A 14968-nucleotide genomic window follows, 5' to 3' on the forward strand; every position below is an offset into this window, starting at 1 on the left:
TTGGGAGGGGGAACTGGCCAAGTCCGCGGAGCTCCCTCACACTACTGCACCGCCTCCCCCACCGCCCCCAGGAGAGGATTTCTCTCGAAGCGTGGCTCCGCGAAGGCGATCGAACAACGTCCTCCGGGTTCCCCAAGGAGGGGAGGGGGCCGGGATGGAGGGGGCTAGAGAGCCTCTCCCGCCTCCTAGTGGCCAGGAGAGGGTTAAGCCGGCTAGCTAGGAAGCGAGGGAGGAGCCAGCGAGTGCGGGAAGGAGTGGGGGTGGTTGGGAAGAGCATCCTCGCTGTCCCCACTCTCCCTCGGCGAGCAGCCGGGGCGCACGGACCGACGGACTGACGGACTCGCGCGCTGCCTGCACTGCTGGGGGGCGCCGGCACCGGGCGTCGACGGCTAGCTCCAGCCCTCCCAGCCCCGTCGCGCCCCGCCCCGTCCCGTCGGGGCCGATGGCTCCTCCCGAGGCCCGCAGCCCGGGGGGCGCAGGATAGAGCGCCGCGGCCGGGCCACACAGCCTGGGGACTCCCGGGCCCTCCCGGAGACCCGCGGAGTCCCCGCCGTCTGTCCGGCGGGCTCAGGGAGCGAGTGGGAGCGCCCTCCCCCCGCCGCCCCCTCCCCCGAGCGTCGAGACAAGATGCTGCCCGGGCTCGGGCGCCTGCTGCAAGGTAGGGACCCCAGCCCGCTGGTGGGCGGAGGGCAACCAGGGGAGGGGAGCCGGGTGCCCCCTCCCCCAGGGCGCGAGGGTGGGGCCGCTGTGGGGGTGGGGGGGTTGCCTGGGGAGGGGGGAGAGGGTTAGCCTGGGGCCCCGCCCCCGCGCCCAGGGATGCGGGCTGGAGGAGCGCACCCGGCTCGGAGCCTGCTGGGAGGTGCGGGTAGCTCGTGACCGAGGGGGGGACGCTGGAGCAGGCGGACCCGGCCCGGGCTCCACCTGCTCCGGGGGACGCTGAGGACTCTGGCCGGCTGGGGAAGCGCCGACTCAGCAACTCCTCGTGCCCCGTGCCTCAGCACTTTCCAGTCACCTGGGAAAGCAGAGGGTGTTGGTAGGGGGCTGGCTGGGAGGGTAGGAGGCTCGGAGGGAAATCCAAACGGCCCTGCCTAGTAAGACAGATGGAGGGCGCTCGAAAGGGGGATAGTTCCATGGACTGAGTGACAGACTAGGGTGTGGACCCGAGACTGGGGGTGCGGTGAGGAAGGGGTCATAGAGAGGGGTGGGGAGCGAGAAGCAGTGGATGATGGAGAAAGTGGCTAGAGGAAGGAGGAGGAAAGTAGCGGCTAGACGGGAAAAGCATGGAGGGAAACGGGCCCCCCGTGAGGACAGACCAGATGCCCAGAGGGGTGGAGAGGTGAGGGAGAGGAGCCCAGAATCCGGAGGGCAGGGTGGGTAAGGGGATAGAGGAGGGCTGGGGCTCGGCGGGCTGGGGAGGAAAGGCGAGTGCGAAGAACGCCGCCGAAAAACCAGAGAGGGACGCGGCCGGCGGAGAGGACTGGGGTGTCAGGAGCCAGGAAGGGGGTCCAGGATGAGCGCTAGGGTTGGCGACAGGGAACCACAGAGGGGAGACAGGCTGGGGGCTGATGAGGATGGGAGCTGGGAAGGAAGGAAGAGGAGGAGGACGAGGACAAGATGGGAGAGAGAGAGGCACCAGGGGGGGTGCTGCCCGGGGATGAGACAAAGAGGCTTCTGGTAGCCACTTCCACGTGGGAAGCCCTCCATTCCCGAAGCGCCTGCCTGTCACCTCCCTTCTCTCAGGGAGCGGTCGCTGGGCCAGCCTGGGGGGCTCTGAGCTCTGGGCCTTGGGGGCGGCTGTGGGGGGGGGGGGAGGGTGAGGACATTCGAGTGGGCTGGCGGCCTCCAAGGCTGGGCACCCCGGCTGGCTGCATGCTGCCATTTATATCTCTGGGCCCCGTCGTCGGATCTTGCCACCGCTACCACGGTGGCTGCTTATTTTGGGGTGTTACATTCTGGCAGAGTGAGAAGCTGTTTGCAGCAGCTCTAAACCTCCGTCACCGCACCAGTGCTTCCCCAGGCCCCTGCGTCACCAGTGTCGCCACCACCTCCATTCTGCTCCAGGCTCCCACCTCCTCAGCCCCTGCCCCCTCAGCAGCTGCCTGCCAGGCCCTAGCCCTTCCCCAGCCTTTTGGGTGTGGAGCTGTTGCTGCTCATCTGGGACCCCGTGTCCTTCCTTCAGAGCCAGGGCCCTTGACTCCCCTTCCAGGGAGCACCTTTCCCGGGGGCCCCTCCGCCCAGCAGATCAGCACCCTGGCACCTGCCCTCCGCCCGGAGTCCACCTGCCTCCTCCCCAAGCTCCTTCTTTCACCAGAGCCTGTGGACTAAAAGGTGGCTACTGGAGTGAGAACCTTGCTTCTGAGCCTTGGGACTGCAGGCTGATTGTCCAGAGTCCTTGACAATGGTCCCTCGGTGAATGGATACTTTTTGGCTCTGGGCACCTCAGCCTTCCGGGATCGATACCTTATTCTGGCCTCTCTCCACTCCGTCCGTAGGTCAGTCCTAGCCACATCTCCTGGACACTGGTCATTCCTTTTTGACTCCCAAACGGGCTGTCCCTTAGAGCAGCCACAAGCTGAAGCCCAGAAGAAAAAAGTTGCCCAAAGTCTGGTTCCCTTCTTTGCTCCTCCATCCCCACAACAGCCTCATGGATGGCCCAGCCCCGTGCACCCGGGTGCACTTTCTGTCTCCCTTTACCTCAAGGGCAGTGATTGTCACACTCAGTGTGGTTGCTGTGGATGATGTGAGGTCTCCCAGAGAAAGGTCAGAGAGTCTCTTCTGACATGGACTGGTCTGGTTCCACCGGATACTAGCTGCACGACCTGAGGCAACTCTGTGCTTGAGCGTCCCTCACCTGGGCTGCAGATTGGAGGCAATAATATTACTCCATGGGCTTACACTCTGTTATACTCTCTGCGGAAGGCCGTGGAGTAAGACAAAGTCTGGCACACAGTAGGTGCTTCACGACAGATGGCTTCGGCCCATGCTTGCTCTGCGCCCCCCTGCGGCTCTAGCCATCACCTGCTGACTTTAGAAAAAAGGAAGAGGAGGAAAGAGAGAGGATGGGGTGAGCCAAGGGGTGAGGGGAGGCTGTCACAGGGGCTCTCCTCAGCCTGTAGAAGGAGGAAGCAGCAAAATGAAGGCTTCGAGAAAGATACTGAAGGCAGACTGTCAGAGATCCGGATCAGGAGGCCTGAGCTGCTTCTGAAACTGACCCTTCCCCTCTCCAGCCCTTAGCGGTTCTGCCTGTGAAATAAGACGGGGGTTTGCCCTTGAAGGCCATGGATGTACCCCCCCCTTCCGGCTCCAACACTTTGCATCTTGCCCTGGTCTTTGCCAGGGAGTCACAAGATGGGGGCTGGGAGTGGACATGTGGTCCTCAGGGAGACAGAAAAGACAAGGCCTGGAGGGAAGGAGTGATGGTGAGGAGCCGTGGGAAGCAGGGGGTGGAGAAGGAAAAGGGCACACGCCGGGCAGGGACTAAGGGCGGAGGAGGGAGAGAGTGGCCTGGCTCACCAGCCCCCACTGCCTCTGCCCAGCAGCGCTCCAGCCAGGCCTGGGGGCAGAGAAACCCAGAGCCCCCCATCTTCCCCTCCTCCTCGCCTCCAGTGAGAGCCGCAGCCTGAATTATGGATGAGGCTCCTTGGGTTACAGCTGCTTTGCACGGCGGAGAGGGCCAGAAATGGCAACAGAGTCACTGTTACGCAGCAGCTGTCACGGAGGGGCCCCCTGCTCAGGGCCCCTCCTCAAAGAGCCTGTAGGGAACACCATCTCGGACGTGGGGCAGTGGGCCCCGGTGGGCGTAGATGTGGGGACCAGCCAGAGGGGGCGTGGGGAAAGAGGAGAGGAGCCCCCTGCTGTGGGCAAGCAGAGAGCCAAAGAGTTGCAAGTCAACCCCTGTAGGCTTGGTCCCCAGGCTGGAAGGGACCCGGGGGCCAGGGAGTGGCCCCGGAATCTGGAGAGCTCCGGAACCACACATCCTTCCCGCTGTCCCTTCTGGGGTACCAGTCAGCCCTAGAGGCTGGGGCAAAGAGCTCCGTAATCCTCTGGAGGGCTGCTGGCCTTCAGAGCTCACACTCTGGTGAGCTTTGTGGATCAGGGGTGGGATTAAGGATCAGAAAAGGATTTGACTTCCTCTGGTATCAAGTCCTCAGGGAAGCAAGCTCAGAGGGTGACTGCTACAGAGAAGTGTCCTGGCCAGGCATCAGGAGAATCCTTTCTGGTCCTTGCCCAATCAATCAGTCACTTTGCTGTGTGACCTTGGGCAAGCTCCTTGCCCTCTCTGAGCCCCATGTCCCTTGCATAGAACAAGAACTGGAAACACATGGAGGACCTTTCCAGCTCTGAAATTTCCCGTTCTAAGGCCCAAACCTCAGGCCTCACGAAACCCACCCAGGGTTCCCTGCTGCACTCCCGCTCCCCACCTCTGCCTGGTTCAGAGGAAGGGGTGAGAGACGTGCCCCTCCACCCCACGTGGCTCTGAGAAAAACTCGGGAGGAGAAAGTAATCGTGAAACGCCGCACGGGGGAGGGGTGAGAAGGGCCGAGAAACGCGGAGGTGGTGTGAAGGAACAGCAGCCGCTGTGTCACTGAGTTATTACATCACACCCAGCCTACACACGCACGGGGCCGCACTCACACACACGCGGAGGACAGCCGGCACACGCTCGCGCCGCAGGGCACGAGGAGGGGCCCGGTCAGAGCTGGGGCGGCGCCCAGAGCAAGGAGTGGGAACACCACACACACCAGGCAAGGGGTGTCCCCCCCAACAACCCAGGGAGAAGGCACAGCAGGGTATCTGTGCTGTCCATGCCACACTCAGACCGGCGGTGCCATGAGCACACAGCAGCTCAGCAGCACTCACACCCGTCCCTACAATCATACATTCGTGTATAAGCACACACACACATTCACACACAGCCACCTCTGGAGTGCAAGGACCACTCAGAGCCACAGACCCTCCGTCCTTCCTCTGGAGTCTCTGAAACCCACAGAGCCCCAGGATCTCGGGTCCGGGGTCCAAGGACCTGTCTCCCGCCCCTCCCCCTGCCCTCATGGGGCTAACACATTCCTTGAAGCAGAAGGTTCTCATCAGTGTGTGCCCAGGGAATCACTGCCCGGTTTATGGGGTGTCGGCTTCCCTTTCCCCAGGCAAATTTGCCAGGAGAAAATCCCAGGACTCATCTGGAAATCATGATAAAGGGCAGAGGGCAAGCTAGATCCAGCTCGGAAGCTCATCAGCTGCAGAAGGCCGGGGACAGGGATGGTTGGGGGGTCCTGCACCCGTACCATAGCGCAGGGATACAGGGGCCTAGCCACAACCCTTTAGCCCCAGGCTCTTGGGGCTCCCTGGGCCTGCTTCTCCATCTGTATCATAAGGATGCTGAACTATTTCCATTATCCAAAAGTTACTTTGAAAAACATATTATTTTTAAGTGACTTTGATGACTTTGAATGAGGAGAGCCGGTGGTGTGAAATGCAGATTCCCAGGCTGTCACCCCAGAAATTCTGATTCTGCCTGCTTTCCAGGACCACCTGCCTGATTCTGTTGCAGGTGTCTGCTGGCCCAGTTAGAACTGACCCCTGGTCCCCCAGGGCCCTTCCAGCCTGGACAGGCCTTGGTTCTTCCAAGATGAAAGCTGCTGGAAGATGGTGGGGGGGGCTGCAGGCATGGGGGGTTTCGGCAAGGCCGGACACCGGGGCAACCTGAGGGCCATTTTTCACAAGCCTTAGATTCACGAAGATTCTCAATTTAGTTCCAGCCGTTCTCAAATGGGGGCGATTCGCCCCCCAGGGGACATCTGGCAATGTCTGGAGACATTTAGGTTATCATAACCTGGGGGCAGGTGTTGCTCGCACCTAGTGGGCAGAGGATCGGGATGCTGCTAAGCATCCTAAATAAGACATCTTACAGGGCTGCCCGGTATAAGCAAGAACCATCAGGGGCCAACCGTCCGGAGCTGGAGAGCCCTGGCAGTTACATGGGCAAACCTTGCTTTCCACAGTGTCCTCTTGGCATTTCTTTATTTTTTAATAGACCAGGAGCCTCAAAACTCAGCCACGGGTCAGGGCCTCTTGCGTCCCTGAGGGTTGCACCCAGAACCCCTCTCCCCCAGGAGCGCTGCTGCCCTTAGGGGTGTGTGGGCAGGCCCCTGGCTGGCAGGCCTGGCCGCGGGGGCCTGGGGGGGGCGTTGAGGGAGGGGTTGCCCAGAACCACCCGGCCTCCCTCTCCCACAGGTCCCGCCTCGGCCTGCCTCCTGCTGATGCTCCTGGCCCTGCCCCCAGCGGCCCCCAGCTGCCCCATGCTCTGCACCTGCTACTCGTCCCCGCCCACCGTGAGCTGCCAGGCCAACAACTTCTCCTCTGTGCCGCTGTCCCTGCCGCCGAGCACGCAGCGACTCTTCCTGCAGAACAACCTCATCCGTACGCTGCGGCCCGGCACCTTCGGGCCCAACCTGCTCACCCTGTGGCTCTTCTCCAACAACCTCTCCACCATCTACCCGGGCACCTTCCGCCACCTGCAGGCCCTGGAGGAGCTGGACCTCGGCGACAACCGGCACCTGCGCTCTCTGGAGCCCGACACCTTCCAGGGCCTGGAGCGGCTGCAGTCCCTGCACCTGTACCGCTGCCAGCTCAGCAGCCTGCCCGGCAACATCTTCCGCGGCCTGGTCAGCCTGCAGTACCTCTACCTCCAGGAGAACAGCCTGCTCCACCTCCAGGTGAGCCGGCTCCGGGCACGTCTGCTGGGGCTGCCCTGCCCTCCCCCGGACCCTGGGCTCCTCTGCCCCAGGGCGCAGGGGGACCCCCTTTCTGCCAAAGCTTCTCCAGTTCCCCGCCCCTTTCCTGAGTTTCTGTTCCTCTCACTCTCACTAGGGGCTTTTATTTTCTCTCCTTATATCTTATATCTTATATCTTATCTCCTTATATCTTCCAGTCTATGCCTGTTTGGGTCCCTCGCTGCCTCTCTCCCTAACTCTCCAACCCCCCATCTGTCTCCCTCTGCCCGTCCGTCTGTCTGTCTATCCCTTTCTGTCCCTCTCTGCCTCTCTCACTAACTTGCCTCCCCCATCTGTCTTCTGCCTCTTCTGTCTGTCTCCCTTCACACGCCCACTCTGCACACTCCCCCATGTCTGTCTGGGTGTATGTACGTGTCTCTTTCTGTGATCCCTCCTTTCCCCCTTGTTTGCCTTCGGGGGACTCTGCCTTTCCCCAGGCACCCAGCCTGGAGGCCTTGGAGGCTGCCTTTCTCACCCACCCCTACGCCCTCCCACATCACGTCACGGGGAGGAGGAGCAAGAGGGCAGAGCCCTTGTAATTATGCCCCATGGAAGGTTCCACCTCTCTCCAGCTCACTGGGTATTGGGACAAGGGGGAGTCCTAATCTTCCAGATTCCCCCAAACCTGGCGTCCCCGCGCAAGGGAAGAAGGAAAAGAAAAGGGTAAAGAGCGGTTAAGTAGCTGGAAAATGGATGCTCTGGAAACGGAAGGAATAACAGTAATTGCTATTTATTGTTATTGTCATTGATCTAAATATTGTTTATTGTTGTTGTTATGCTGACTGTTTGACAGCCAGATCCTCCCATTCTATTTCCCCAGGAAGCAATCACACACCCTCCAAACCACTCTGGAAGAAATTCCTCCCTGGGCTACCCAGCCTCTGGCTGGAAGGGGGCAAGGACCTCTAAATTCTTCCCGTCCCCCTGCCCCATAAGCCTGGAAGGCCCTTGCTCCTCCCCACCCTGGGTCTGGAGCCTGCCTGGTTTCACCAATATGCTGATGTGCACATCAGGTCAGTGCCGATGACGCGGGCAGTAGTAGCCTGACCAGTGTTTGAAGTACCCACTACGCGCGAGGCACTAGGGAGACAGCAGGGAGCTAAACAGACAAAGCTCCCTGCCTTCTGAGATAACATTCTAGGCGGGGAGAAAGACAAGAAGAAAAATGCAGACCCCGCTGGAGGAGTCTGCCGTGGCCACGATTACTGCCTAAACAATGGTTATCGTAGCAACCACTACTACTTAGGAGGCACACTGTGTGTCTGGCCCTGTGCTAAGGACTATACAGGCATCGACTCTGGTATCATTTACAAGCACGTGGCAAATTTCAACCTTCCTGAGCCACAGTCTTCCCATCTGTAAAACAGGGGCAGCGACAGCCCCCCATCTCCTAGGGGTTTTATAAGCATTCAGTGCATGAATAATTTGTAAAGCACTTAGAATAGTGCTTGGCATGCGGTAAGCACTATGTAAATGCTTGTTAAAATACTATTTTAAAAAGAGAAACAAGCCTCATTTAACATTGGCCTTGGTGAAACAGCCCGTCTTGGACCCGATCCTGGAGATTTGGGTCATCTTCATGGAGGATACTGAGGCCACGAGCGGGCCCCAGAATACTCCCTCCCTTTCCTTTGCTTCCTAAATTTGCCTCGTACCTCAGCGTTTACAAAGTATATTCAGCCCCCTCATCTCACGTCTTCCTCCCTGTTGGAGGCTGTCTCCTTACAGACGAGGAAGCAACGATGCGGCGGCCCGGGGCCCCAAAGATTTTGTAGACAGCAGGCCTCGACGCATCAGTTCTCTTAAACCACTGTCCGTGTGACTGGGGGTTTCGCGTCTCATCGTCCCAACAGCCTGGTTGTAGGGGACCGTTAGGGGCAGTAGGGACACAGAATGGAAGGAAGTTCCTGGGGCCACACAACCCATTAGTGCCCACGGTGCTGCAGCCTCTGGCGTCTGGTGACATTTTAGGAATGTCCGTCCCTCAGACCCCTCCCCCAGGCTCCGTCCAGCAGGGCAGGAAGGACAGCGGTGTGGGCTGGGCTTTGAAAGGACACACTTTGGAGCCTGCCCAACCGAGGTTCAAACCCTGGCTGCTGTATGTGTTCAGACAAATCACTCGACCTCTCCATCTTCATGTCCTCGTCTGTAAAATGGTGACCAAGGTAGTACCTGACATTTACCTAAGACGCTCTGTGAGGCTGAAAATTTAGCCCAGAGACCCCTGCACACGGGTGCTATCATTGTCCTATTCCTGCTCGTAGCTGGACAGTAACTCCTACTGACACCCTGACCTCTTTACCAACACACATTAGTTGTTCAGGAGGATGGATCTGGGGCCAGAGCGCCTGAGTTTGAATCCCTGCTCCGCTGTTTTTCGACTTACTTAACTTGAGGCAAGTTGCCTCCCCATTCTGAACCCCAGTTTCCTTATCTTTAAAATGGGAAAGATAAAAACAAGATCTTCCACAAAGAATGGCTACGAAAAGCCAATGAGTTTGTGTCTATAAAGCACGTAGGTCAGTGCAGAATAAATCGGTCAGGACGACCGGACCTTCCGTCTCTCAGGCCTGGGCTCAAGCCGGGTCTGGGCCAAGGAGACCTTGGGTGGGCGCGGGAGGGCGGGGTCCTTCTGAAAACGGAAGTGCTGTCTTGCACCCCGTGGTGTGAATGGTGGGTGGGGGTGGGAGGGGCCCTCAGGGCCTCAGGGGAAGGGAGCATCTCTGCACCAGCCCCTGCAGGGAGGAGAAAGAGCTGCCTCTGCCAGGACACTGCCTAGGGAAAGAACCAGCCCGGGAGATGGTACTGGCAGGTGAGGGGAGCCCAGAGAGGGGAGCTTTGGAGGGGGCGAGGCGCCACAGCTTTTCAGAAACAGGAAGGTGGAGGTGGGGTAGGGCGGAGTTTCTCATGAACTGTCTGTTGTAGACCAGGCACCGTACCAGGGGGCGTTCCTTCATCAGCGTATGGAGCGCCAGAGCGCAGTCTCCATGCCAGGTGGTGTTCTGGGTGCCAGGGCTTCAAGAGTGAGCAGGAGCAGCGTCTCTGGCCTCCTAGAGTTTATTTCCTATGACTAGAACCAGGTGACAGAGACACGGTTCTCTCCTTCACTCATGACAGCCCGCATGGTGCATAAGGGCAGTCTTCGCAGGCAGGCAGAGCTGGGTGTGAATCCCAGGCCCACCTCTGGCTTGCCCTGTGGCTCCGGGCATTCCTTCGCCTCTCTGAGCCTCCACGGACCCATCCATAAAGCGGAGAAAACGACCTGCACTTCAGAGGCGCGTTGTGAGGGTTAAAGTCGATGCTGCCTGGAAAGGGCTCAGCGATGTGTGTGGTTCAGAGCAAGCATCATTTCCTCCACCGCCGAGGACACTGAGCCTCCGTGAGGTCCAGGCAACCGGTGTGAGGTCACCCGGACATTTAGGAGCGCAGCCTAGAACCGGCCTGGGTCTGGCTGACTCCAGAGTTCACGCCCGCATTCCAGCACATGGAGCTGTTGGACCCTGGGCAAGTCATTTGCCTTCTGGGGGCCTTCCTCTCCTATTCTCCGGAAGGGACGCAATAATATTATCAGCCTCGTGGGGCTGGGATGATTCAATTACTATGTGGGGTCTGGGCAGCACAGAGCTTGGCACCCAGCGCCGGCTCTGACGCCGACGATGACGGTGACACCTGGCAGAGATTGGTGAGCCCTGTGAGTGGGGGTGCCTGGCACGGAGCAGACACTCAGTACAGCTTTGCTGAATGAATGAGATACACTCCAGGACTCACTTACTCATAAATATCAGATGAGGCTAGATCTTAATGATCAACTCTCTCAAGTCCCTTGCTTCATAGATGAAGAAACCTGAGGCTCAGAGAGGTTGTGGAGCTGCCCAAGGTCACACAGCCCAGCAGCTGGTGCCAGAGACTGGAGCCGGGCGGGTGGAAGGAGGCAAGGTGAAGAGCAGGATGCTGGATGCTCTGGGGCCTGGAGGGGGGCGTCGGGGAGGGCAGGGATGCGGCGCTGAGATTCCAAATGGATGCAGAGAGCTGTGAACCGACCTGCAGGGAGGTGAGGGAAATGTGGTTTTCGAAATGGAAGTGGATGACTTTAGCAGCCGCTCTCAGCCCAGGGCGGGGGCGGGGGGGGGGGGCGGCGGCACAGGGTGGGGAGGGGAGGGCTGTGAAAGTCAAGAGCTTATTAATGCACAGAGAATGTTTTAATGGGGAGAGAGGAAGGCCCGCATTTGAGAGCTGCCGCCCAGGAAGTGACCCGGCATCTGGCAACAGCTGGGATGAAGGGAGGGGTATGGACCCCGATGGAGGCTCAGAGAGGGGGAGGGCCACGACATTCGCAAGAGGGAAGAGGGGGAAGTAGAAGAGTTGAGATCAAGGGATTCTGTGGCCATCAAATTGGGGCTGTGGATCAAAGGCGTCTGAATTTCTGGGGTGTCTGGTCTTCGGTCTTCCCTTCCTGACCTCAGGAAGTCCCAAGAGTGCTGGTGACCTCTGCTTCTACCCCCCCACCACCACCCCTTGTTGATCCTGACCGGGTATCTCTGGGTGTCCTACCTTGGCTGACACTCCATAAAAAAGGAAAACCCTAACAAGGTGTCTGAGTGGAAGGGTTTCAGAGCGTACTCCCTGGGGGCCAGGAAGAGAAGGACACGGGTGCCTGGCCAAGCTGGGACAGGCTGAGGCCACAGGCGTGGAGAGAACCACTGCGCCGGACCAGGGTGGGGGCAGCAGGGGGCAGAGAACGCTGGTGTCAGAGACAGCCGAGAAGGTTGAGGGGACGGATCTCAATGTGGCCAAGAGGAGGGTTCTTGGCAGGCTCAGTTCCTGCGGCGGAGAGGGCGGAAGGCAGATGGGAGGGGGCGAGACAAGCAGGAGCACAGGAAGGTGGAGGCTGTGGGTGTGGGCTGGGAGTCAACGCCCTCCCCCCACCTGCGAGCCTGCCTCCGGCTCCTAGGTGGGAAGGGCGGGATCATCCCCCAGCCAGGAAAGGGTGGGAAACAGCACCCAGGGGTGTGCAGCCTTCAGTGCCGCGATGCTCTCATCCCTAAGAACCAGGCCTTCTGGGCCTGCTCACCACAGGGATATCCTCCACAGAGGGAAGGACCTCGGTACTGGGGCTCTGGGCCCCTTTCTGGCAAGCCCTTGTTCTCTCTGGGTCTCAGTGCTCTCCTCTATAAAAAGCGGCTGGACCAGTGGACCCGGAAGCACTATTCGAGTCAGGCTGACCACCACCAAGCTGGTGAGCTGGTTAAGGGACAGAATCCAGCTCCCTGCCCCCAGGAAGCATACCTACACCTGTTCCCGCACCCCCATTCATTCTGGATCACCGTCCAGGATCCGTCCAGCACTAACAAGGCCTGATTCTGGGACGCCCCAACCCCAGGCAGGCAGGTGGGACAGCCCCTGAAGGGGGCCAGTGATGGAGGGCATCAAACAGCAGGCTTCTTTCCCCTCCACTCTCCCTCTGGTGGGTGTCGCTGACACCTGGTCCCTTTAATAGCCTGTGGAAGTAGAACAGAACTTTTGAGCCCCAGGAAACTCCTCTGTTAGAAGAACAGGATTGGACCTAACTGTAACCAAGACCCTACCGTCACCATATCCGCTTTTTATTGATGGTGGTCTCCGTGCCCACCCAGGCCGTATCCTTCCAGCATGATCCACGGATCCCTCCTCCCTCAGCCCTCTGCAGCCAGGAGGAGGGCACGCTGGATCGGAAGCCCCGGGCTCTCACTACTGAGCCTGTGGGCTTCACTGGACCGAATCCCAATGTGCCAGGCACTGTGCCCAGCGCCTCACCCATCTGCTTTTTGTGTGGATTGTCTCCCTTAATCCTGAGCACCAACGCAGGAGGACGTACACTCATTCCCATTTTATAGATGAGGAAACCGGCTTAGAGAGATTACTGGCTTGGCCAAGTTAACAACAGCCGCCAACCCACTAATGTCTATCTCATGGAAATCTTGTTCTCAGTCACCTAATACATGTTGCTTCATTTAATCTGCCCACCTTACAGGTGAAGAGACTGAGTCAGAGATACGGAGACTTGCCCAGAGTGGCACAGTCTGGACGGAGAGATCCAGGATTCGAAGTCAGGAAGTCTGGGCATAAGCAAGCCGGGGGTTCTCATTCTCCAGGTGTGGCGCCCTAAGGAACAGCATCAGCACCGCCTGGGAACAGATCGTGTGGCTACACCGCAGACCTGCTCGATCAGAAACTCGGAGTTGAGGGGCTGTGCACAGCACGCCGGGCTCTGCAGGGCATTCAAAGCACTAACGTTTAAGAACTACTGGCCTCAACTACATTGTTTCCCCCACATTAACTTCTCAACAGGTTAGGGGAGGCAGGATTCGAACCCAGAACCGTCCGAATCAAAAAGTCAAACCCTTTGCGTTCCACCACGATGCTCTCCCTCTTTCCCTTCCTCCCCACGTGCCTCTAAGGACCACTCTCTTCTTCTCTCCCCAACCCCCACCCCAGGATGACCTGTTCGCGGACCTGGCCAACCTGAGCCATCTCTTCCTCCACGGGAACCGCCTGCGGCTGCTCACGGAGCACGTGTTCCGCGGCCTGGGCAGCCTGGACCGGCTGCTGCTGCACGGGAACCGGCTGCAGGGCGTGCACCGCGCGGCCTTCCGCGGCCTCAGCCGCCTCACCATCCTCTACCTGTTCAACAACAGCCTGGCTTCGCTGCCCGGCGAGGCGCTGGCCGACCTGCCGTCGCTCGAGTTCCTGCGGCTCAACGCCAACCCCTGGGCGTGCGACTGCCGCGCGCGGCCGCTCTGGGCCTGGTTCCAGCGCGCGCGCGTGTCCAGCTCCGACGTGACCTGCGCCACCCCCCCGGAGCGCCAGGGCCGCGACCTGCGCACCCTCCGCGAAGCCGACTTCCAGGCGTGCCCGCCCGCGGCGCCCACGCGGCCCGGCAGCCGCGCGCGCGGCAACAGCTCGTCCAACCACCTGTACGGCGTGGCCGAGGCAGGGGCGCCGCCCGCCGACCCCTCCACCCTCTACCGAGACCTGCCCGCCGAAGACCCGCGGGGGCGCCAGGGCGGGGACGCGCCCACGGAGGACGACTACTGGGGGGGCTACGGAGGCGAGGACCAGCGGGGGGAGCAGACGTGCCCGGGCGCGGCCTGCCAGGCGCCCCCGGACTCCCGCGGCCCCGCGCTCTCGGCCGGGCTGCCCACCCCTCTGCTTTGCCTCCTGCTCCTGGCGCCCCACCACCTCTGACTGCGGTGCTGAGACTGAAGAGGCCTGTGTGTCCCCCTCCCCCCACCCACCCCCAGCGGCGGCTCGGCCCGCCCCCGGCCCGCCCCCGCTCTCCAACCCCCCACCCACCCACCCACCCCGGGCCTCTGCAGCCTTCCTCTCCCCTCCCGAGGGACGGACCGGCCGCTTCTCCCTGCCTCCGGGGCTGCAGGCTCAGGACTGGGTTGCGCCCGGTGGTTCAGCCCTGTTCTCCCCAACTCCGGCCATTAACTCTTTCCCACCCCAAGGCTGGGGTGGGGCACCCCAGGCAGCCGCCGACCCCTTCTCCCAGCGCCCACCGAGGGGCTTTGTCTGCAGAGCATCGCCCACCAGCAGAGCCTTTGGAAGCTCCCGGGAAGGGAGCCCCGCCTAGGAGCCCTTTGGAGGGATGCCTCAGTTGGGGCCAGGCTTACCCTAGGCCCCCGCTTCTCCTAGCCTCCCTCAACCTCCCGACACTGGAGGAATACTTTTCTCCTAAGTCTACCCGGGACACTTTTTAGGGTGCCTGGAGGGAACTTTCCTCTCCACGGTGGCCCCTGTGTGGTGAAGATCAACAGAAGTTGTTTGGGAAAAAAAAAATTTATTAAAAAATTCTATTATTTTATCTTCTTCTGTAAGATTTGTTGGCTCAGGACCCCAAAGGTGGGAGGAGGGCTTAGAACCATCAGAGCCATGAGAACTAGCAGGCTCAGGGCCAAGAGGGTTAGAGAAAGAGGATACCTCCCAGGCAACCAAAGTGCTTCTTGTTGCCTGGAGTGCTGCTTCCCCATGATGAGAAGCTGAAGACTGAGGAAGAGGAGTGACCCTGGAGTCCCAAGTAGGCCAGGTGAATTCTGACAGCCAAGAGTGGGTGCTGATACCACCTCGCTTCCCATTGGTCCGGGAGAAGCAGCTACAGACCACCCTGAGTTTCCTGGCACCTGAGGAGCTGAGGCTGGGGAAGGCCTCCAGCC

At 60.1% G+C, this 14968-nt stretch overlaps 1 protein-coding gene across 1 annotated transcript; it reads left to right on the plus strand.

Annotated features, from left to right (window-relative positions):
* Nucleotides 1-250: 250 nt before the first annotated feature.
* RTN4RL2 (reticulon 4 receptor like 2) lies at nt 251-14582 on the plus strand. Its single transcript, XM_032359481.1, has 3 exons — nt 251-658; nt 6235-6716; nt 13248-14582. The coding sequence occupies exons 1-3, from the start codon at nt 628-630 to the stop codon at nt 13995-13997; spliced, it is 1263 nt and encodes a 420-aa protein (XP_032215372.1). The 5' UTR covers nt 251-627; the 3' UTR covers nt 13998-14582.
* Nucleotides 14583-14968: the final 386 nt, after the last annotated feature.

The sequence above is a fragment of the Mustela erminea genome, chromosome 9 (assembly GCF_009829155.1).
Source record: "Mustela erminea isolate mMusErm1 chromosome 9, mMusErm1.Pri, whole genome shotgun sequence".
NCBI classification, from domain to species: Eukaryota; Metazoa; Chordata; class Mammalia; order Carnivora; family Mustelidae; genus Mustela; species Mustela erminea.

Coding starts and splice junctions, on each gene's coding strand:
- RTN4RL2 (XM_032359481.1), top strand. CDS start 628: ATGCTGCCCGGGCTCGGGCGCCTGCTGCAAG. Junction 659..6,234: donor GCTCGGGCGCCTGCTGCAAG/GTAGGGACCCCA, acceptor CCTCTCCCACAG/GTCCCGCCTCGGCCTGCCTC. Junction 6,717..13,247: donor ACAGCCTGCTCCACCTCCAG/GTGAGCCGGCTC, acceptor CCCCCACCCCAG/GATGACCTGTTCGCGGACCT.